Source organism: Triticum dicoccoides, chromosome 4B, assembly GCF_002162155.2.
Source record: "Triticum dicoccoides isolate Atlit2015 ecotype Zavitan chromosome 4B, WEW_v2.0, whole genome shotgun sequence".
In the NCBI taxonomy this organism is placed as follows: Eukaryota; Viridiplantae; Streptophyta; class Magnoliopsida; order Poales; family Poaceae; genus Triticum; species Triticum dicoccoides.
The window spans coordinates 72,804,337-72,811,100 of NC_041387.1; the positions used below are offsets into that span (position 1 = coordinate 72,804,337).

A 6,764-nucleotide genomic window follows, 5' to 3' on the forward strand; every position below is an offset into this window, starting at 1 on the left:
GACTGGGGTCATAAGTTATCATGTTTGCGACGTGTGAGTGCACATAAGTTATCATGTCTGCAATGTGTGAGCTATTATGCTATCACACAAAAGTTATCGGGGGGATATTTAATCAACCCCCACTCCCCATGCCAAAGTTATCAGGACCGCGATACATAAGTTATTAGGTTTGTGATGTGTGAGTCACCAACTTAACATGATTTTCACATAAAAGTTACCAGGGGATATTTTATCACCCCCCCCCTCGCGCACCAAAGTTACCAGGACCAGGGTATACAAGTTATCAGGTATGCGATGTGTGAGTTACCATGATATTCACACAAAAGTTATCGGGGCATGAAATTACCACGATGTGATCAACTCGATACGAGTTGGTAAAAAATCCAAGAAAAGAACTAGATTTTTTTGCATTTTTTGCTCATATTGCAGGAAAAAGGTTCAAATACCTTGTTACCATTTTTTAGATAAGTAGCAGTTGGTGAGATGGCAAGGGTGATGGGTATAAGCACAACACGTGCTAGGTTCGATTCCCACACCCAACACTTATATTTTTTGCACCTAGATTTTTTTTGAGAGAGAGAGAGAGAAAAGAAGGGGGCGGCTGGGCCTGGCGTGCGATTTTATTGGGAGAGCAGGTCGATCATGATCAAATTAGTACGGAAGTCAATCAATGTGTGCAAGATTACGGGAATTTGCAACGCAAAATTATCGCGAGATCGCCAGCCCTGTCCAATTGAGAAATGGACGAGATCCACATCGTTTGGATCTGTTACGAGTTTCTGATCAGTCAGATTTTATCTTTGTCATATCAAAATACGAGCGATGTGATCTAGAAAGATAACAACAACGAAAAAAATTGTGATACAGAAAAATGAATACAAAATTCAGAAGAGAATGAATTGGGCAACGCTGATGAGAAAAACACTAGGAGGAAATCCTCGTAAAATATATTTTTACACTAATACAAATGGTTTGAATGGTAAAAAAAAGTCAAATAGCTTACTAGTCTTCATTTCGTTTACAGTAACTACAGTTTGAATCTCAATATGGGAATAATATTTTTCTCCTCAAGTACTCGAATTCGAGTGTTATAGTATTTTTTCAGAAAAAAACTTGAGTTTTACCAAAAATAAATTTGAGAAAATTTGCGAGTGATATCTGCACCACCAGAGTAGTGGACTGCTTGTGGTAATGAATATAGAACACCTAGCGTCAGTCATAACACAAAGGGCAGTGCGGTTGGTCAGTAGGGGTGGCACGTTTGTCTAGTAGACGTCCAGGTTCCGAGTTCGAGGGCTATTGCTGCCTTTTTTTCGATAAACAGAAACCAATGTACTAAGATAGACATCGTCCGTGCCCGTTGCTAATGTCCAGTCGGCAGGAACTTAGCTTTCCCGTTTTGTTATTTTTGAAATGCTTTGTAGTACTCCCTTCGTTTTTATTTAATCTGCATATTAGATTTGACTGAAATCAGACTTTATAAAGTTTGATCAATTTTTTTAAAAAAATAAATATTTACCAGATAACAAACTTATATGATGTGAAAGTGCATTCAATAATGAATCTAATGGTACTGATTTGTTATTGTATATGTTAACATTTTTATCTCTAATCTTTGTCAAAGTTTACAAAGCTTGACTTCGACCAAGGCTAATACGTGGAGTAAATAAAAACATAGGGGTTACTTATGATGAACTTTTATACTCCCTCCATTTTTTTAGTCTGCATATAAGATTTGGTCAAAGTCAAACTTAGTAAAGTTTGACGGACTTTGTAGAAAAAAATATCAACATCTATAATACTAAAGTTATATAGTATGAAAATTAATTTCATGATGCATCTAATATTATTGGTTTCATATTGTGAACCTTGATTTTTTTTATAAACTTAGTCAAAGTTAACAAAATTTCATTTTGATCAAATCTTATATGCAGACTAAAAAATAGAGGAAGTACTAGTATAGACCTGATCCTTTTTTAAAGGCTTGTTCGGTTAATCCTCCTCCCAAAGGATTGGAGAGGATTGGCAAAGATTGAGATGTGGCAAAGATTGAGATATATTTTGACTTATAAGAGATTTTAAATCCCCCTCAAACCTCTTCAATCCCCTCGGTTCTACACGCAACCGAACAAGGCCTAAAGAAGACCTGCAAGGACAACTGAAATAAAATCCAAAATTTATTATCTTTACCATCGAGTCTGGACTTGTCGTCTTTCGGAGGGAGGCCAGGACAGGAGACCCTGGTAGGACCCCACAGCGCAGTGAGACAAAACTCCCGAAAGGCCTCCTCTATTACAACAACAGCCGAACCCGACGGCCCAAACGATCCCCATCTCCCCCGCCGCGACCGAGAAGATATGGCGGACGAGGGCCCAGCCCCAGCCCCCGCGGCGGCCGCCGCCGTCCCCGTCGGCGGGGCATCCGCCACCATACTCGACTCGCTCGGCGAGGACATCACCCGCATCGTCGGCCCGGTCTCCGCCTGCATGCTCATCGTCGTCCTCCTCGTCTCCCTGCTCTCCTCCCCCTCCTCCCCGTCCCCGCTCGCCGCCTCCTTCGCCGCCGCCGGAGGCGCCGGCCCCGGCGGGGGCGGGGGAGATGACCTCGCCAGCGCCCTCGTCACCGCCGTCGTTTTCGTCGTCTTCGTCACGGCCGCCACCTTCCTCATGGCGCTGCTCTTCTACTTCAGCTGCACGCCCTGCCTCCGCGCCTACCTCGGCCTCTCCGCGATCTGGATCCTCCTCCTCCTCGGCGGCCAGATGTGCCTCCTCCTCCTCTCCCGCCTCCGCCTCCCGCTCGACGTCGTCTCCTGCGCGCTGCTCCTCCCCAACGCGGCCGCGGCGCTCGCCATCGCCGCGATCTCGCCGGCGTCCGTCCCCATCGCGCTCCACCAGGCCGCGCTCCTCGCCATCGCCGTGCTCACCGCCTTCTGGTTCACGCTGCTCCCCGAGTGGACCACCTGGGCGCTGCTCGTCGCCATGGCCGTCTACGACCTCGGCGCCGTCCTCATCCCCGGTGGCCCCCTGAGGGTTCTTCTTGAGCTGGCCATTGAGAGGAACGAGGAGATACCGGCGCTGGTGTACGGGGCAAGGCCAGTGGATCCCAGGCACGGCCAGAATTGGCGGCTTTGGAGGGAGAGGGCGCGGCAGCTCGGCGGGGATTTGGACCCCAGCTCCACAGTTGAGGTGATTGGTGAGGTGCTGGGGAGAAATCCTCTTCTCAATTCAGGTGGCAATTCACCCAATTCGACGACCCAAGCCGGTGAGCAGACGAACTTCACTGGTGCTGTTAGTAATTCAAGGCTCAGGGAGTCACCGGTGCCAGATTTGAGCTCTGGTTCTGCCAATGCACAAGTCAGAGAGGCGCTTGCATTGCCGGAGACTAGACTGGATATTGCTGAACTGAGGGTACCGTTGATCCAGCCACAGCCAGATAGAACCAGTGACGATGACGACGACGATGATGAAGATGGCATCGGGTTGGGCTCATCAGGGGCAATCAAGCTTGGGCTGGGGGACTTCATATTCTACAGCGTGCTCGTCGGGAGGGCGGCTATGTATGACTACATGACAGTCTACGCGTGCTACCTTGCCATCATTGCGGGGCTCGGCATCACTCTGCTACTGCTGGCATTCTACCGCAAGGCATTGCCCGCCCTACCGGTGTCCATCACCCTCGGCGTTCTGTTTTACGTGCTCACAAGAACACTGCTCGAGACATTTGTTATGCAGTGCTCCACAAACTTTCTGATGTTTTAGCATCCATGTTTGTATGTCATTATAGTTCACATTCAAGGCCTTCTCCAGTTGGTTAGGTTGTATTTTGGGAACTGTTCACCCTGGTCACGCCATGTTTGTGAAACTGTTAATCTGATGGCGTACACGACATGTTGATATATGTACCGGCTCTTTACCATTACTGTCAAAAAATTTACGGTATGGATACTTGATTTCTGGAAGAAGGTACTTTTGTTTTGAACCTGCTATTGCACAATCTGCAGTCTTGTTTGCTTGCTATGATTTTTCTCATATCATATGGTATGCTATAAATTTTGAGCCTGGAAAAACACATCAGACCACAATAGAGAAGAGTTAATCTAAAAATTCCTTGGATTTTGAGGTTCATTTGCCCTTTCCAAGGCACCACGCTGAGTCCGCCAACAGGGAAGCCACTTTGAAACATGAGACCGCTATCACGCTGAGACGATATCAGAAAGCGTTATCTGCATGATTCAGTGAGCATATTTCTTCATCACAAAGGTGCTGCTGGATACAAGGAACATACTACAAATCATTTCAACAGAAAGGTGCTGCCTGGTATGAAGAGCACAGACTACAAATCGTTGATTGCATGAACTGGTTTTATCCGCAACAATCCATGCATGAGATTTCTGTAATTTGGTTTCTGTCATGTGGAAAGTATCAGTCTGGAATGAAGAAAGCACACAAGAAAGATCAAAACACATTCTGAATGCCAGGAAACTGAAGCATTGAATCTTCACAGCCACATATGATACTACATACTGATCAAAGCTAGAGCTGAGCGATAAGCTGTTTTGAAACACGATCAGGCGAACCAATTTGGAAGCCAAAGCAAAGCTGAGCCAAAACTAAACTAGGAAATTACAATGAGCTGAACAAATTTGGAGATCATAACAGTTGCCACAGACTCTCGGAGACAAAAATAAAAATAAAATTGAATTGCTGCAACCTGGACGACGCTGCTCTCTACTTGCTAGGGAATAACCAATCTAGAACTAATGCCCTGATTGTTAATGGGTACATTTCAATGTTTGGGAACCAAAAAAGGCAGTGCAACATGCAAGACCACTGCCAAATCCAAAAGGCAGAGTTGTCCATAACGATTGTACAGACTACAGAGATCATTCCTGGTATCATACTCTTTGGCTATCGATTGCTAGCAAAAAATGTGGATTAGCTACAAGATCTATGAAGAAACTGTAACCACTTTCAGATAACGCCCAGCATTCGTTCATCCCAAAGGCTGCTTGCGACCAACAGCGGATTCGGTTCAGGCTTTGGCCTTGTGCTGCTGCAGTTCCATATGCTGGGAGCTGGCAGGCTGAGAGAGAGCGACCGGCGATCCGGTGGAAGCAGCTCTTCGCACGGTTGAGTCGCTGCAGATTTGGGAACGGTTGGAACTCTACCATGATCGGCAAAACTGTGACGCTTTCTGTGGCCTCCCAATCCCTGACCAGACGTGAAGACCTGTCCACAAAGCTTGCACTCATAGCTAGCTGTTGCCTTCAACACCTTTGAAAGGCTGACAAACTTCCCTTCCTCATAAGAGCTAGAAGGCTCTGGCTCCATCAACTCATTATCTCCAACTGGGCCATGATGATCAGGAGAACTCAGCCCCATCTCTGTCATGAGCGTATCGAACGCCGATGCCGCGTTGACGTCCATCTCACCACCTTCGCCACAATCAACAGAAGCCGAGCACATGCCATGATCTCCTGAAAGCGACACAAGAATCCATGCGGCATCAACCTCCTCCATCCCATATGACTTCATCACCGGGGAAGGAACAGTGTCCATGACCATCCTCCTCGACCTCTTCCTCTTCATCACTGGAGCAGCAGACAGAGGAGCATTGTGATCACCATCGCCTACCGATGCCTGGTGCTCCACAGCCATCTTCCTGCGGCGCTTGTGCATCCTCATGTGCATCGACAGGGCGTCAGGGGAGGCAAAGGACTTGAAGCACAACTGGCATTCAGTCTTGGGGAACAACGCCCATCGATCGTCGTCGCTAGAAGCGGAATCCAGCAGCCACGACGTCTTCTGGCACCTCTCCCGGAGGCCGTACCTCTCGCCGGCGACTCTTGGGTTGCCGCTCAGCTGTTTCTTGCGCCGGCTCCTGTGGACCGCCATGTGGCCTCCGAGTGAGGCCCCGGAAGGGAAGCTCCTCTTGCACTGCTTGCACCAGTGCTTCCTCCCCCTCGGCGGCATGTCTGGACATATGGCAGCAGTGGTTTAGTACCAAGGATTGACAGAAAAAGTTGATAGCAACAACAAATCGGATGGTGCCCAGCAATTCATAAACATGGCTTGTAAAAGGGGGTTCTTTTATGGCGGCGGAAACTGAACTTTGGAGTTGGGAAAAACCCTTTCCTTTCCGTCTTGAAACTCAATTCGATCTTATCTTGCGGAATGGGCAGAAAAGATTGCCAGAAACCCTGGTTCCTCTGTTCCGCTGAGAACTGAAAAAAGATGTTTGGATTCTTGAGGGGAAGACGATAATTAACTTGCCGCGTGGGAGAAATCAAGAACGCCAAATGGAGCGGTTTGGGAGGGGTGGTAGAGAGTGGAATCATTCGTGAGGGCCTGGGAATTCAAACTTGATCCAAGAAGGCGGCTAGGGTTCCGCCAGATTGTTGACGGAAGCAGGCAACTTTTACAGGGGGCGAACAAATCAAGAACTCAAAAATCTACCAGCTGATTCAAAAAAAAGGAAGGAAAAAGAAAGAAAGAAAGAAACCCACCTCCGGTATCCTCGATTCCAGGTTCTTGGGCTGTGGGGGGAAGCAGAGGGAGGTCCTTGCTTGGCACGTTGTCGGGGGGAAAGGGCAGCCTGCTGTCTGTGCGTGTAATGCGCCGCGGCGGTGTTCTTCCTGACGATTGCCGGTTTTGGGAGGGAGGAGAGGCGTGGGCCGAGGAGCCTGCCGCCGGGGCCTACCTTTTCTTTCCTCGTTTTGTTTGGGATGGGTGGGAGGAGGGAGGGGGTGATGCGATGGTGCTTTT

General features: G+C 47.9%; 2 protein-coding genes across 2 annotated transcripts; one reads left to right on the forward strand and one right to left on the reverse strand.

The window, feature by feature from the left end:
- The first annotated feature begins 2,330 nt into the window (after positions 1 to 2,330).
- LOC119295094 (presenilin-like protein At2g29900) lies at positions 2,331 to 3,978 on the forward strand. Its single transcript, XM_037573423.1, has one exon. The coding sequence runs from the start codon at positions 2,358 to 2,360 to the stop codon at positions 3,756 to 3,758; it is 1,401 nt and encodes a 466-aa protein (XP_037429320.1). The 5' UTR covers positions 2,331 to 2,357; the 3' UTR covers positions 3,759 to 3,978.
- A 618-nt stretch (positions 3,979 to 4,596) lies between these two features.
- Positions 4,597 to 6,651, reverse strand: LOC119293366 (zinc finger protein ZAT9-like). Its single transcript, XM_037571862.1, has 2 exons — positions 6,506 to 6,651; positions 4,597 to 5,974 (listed from the first exon to the last, which is right to left on the reverse strand). The coding sequence occupies exon 2, from the start codon at positions 5,970 to 5,972 to the stop codon at positions 4,971 to 4,973; it is 1,002 nt and encodes a 333-aa protein (XP_037427759.1). The 5' UTR covers positions 5,973 to 5,974; positions 6,506 to 6,651; the 3' UTR covers positions 4,597 to 4,970.
- Between the last annotated feature and the right edge of the window lie 113 nt (positions 6,652 to 6,764).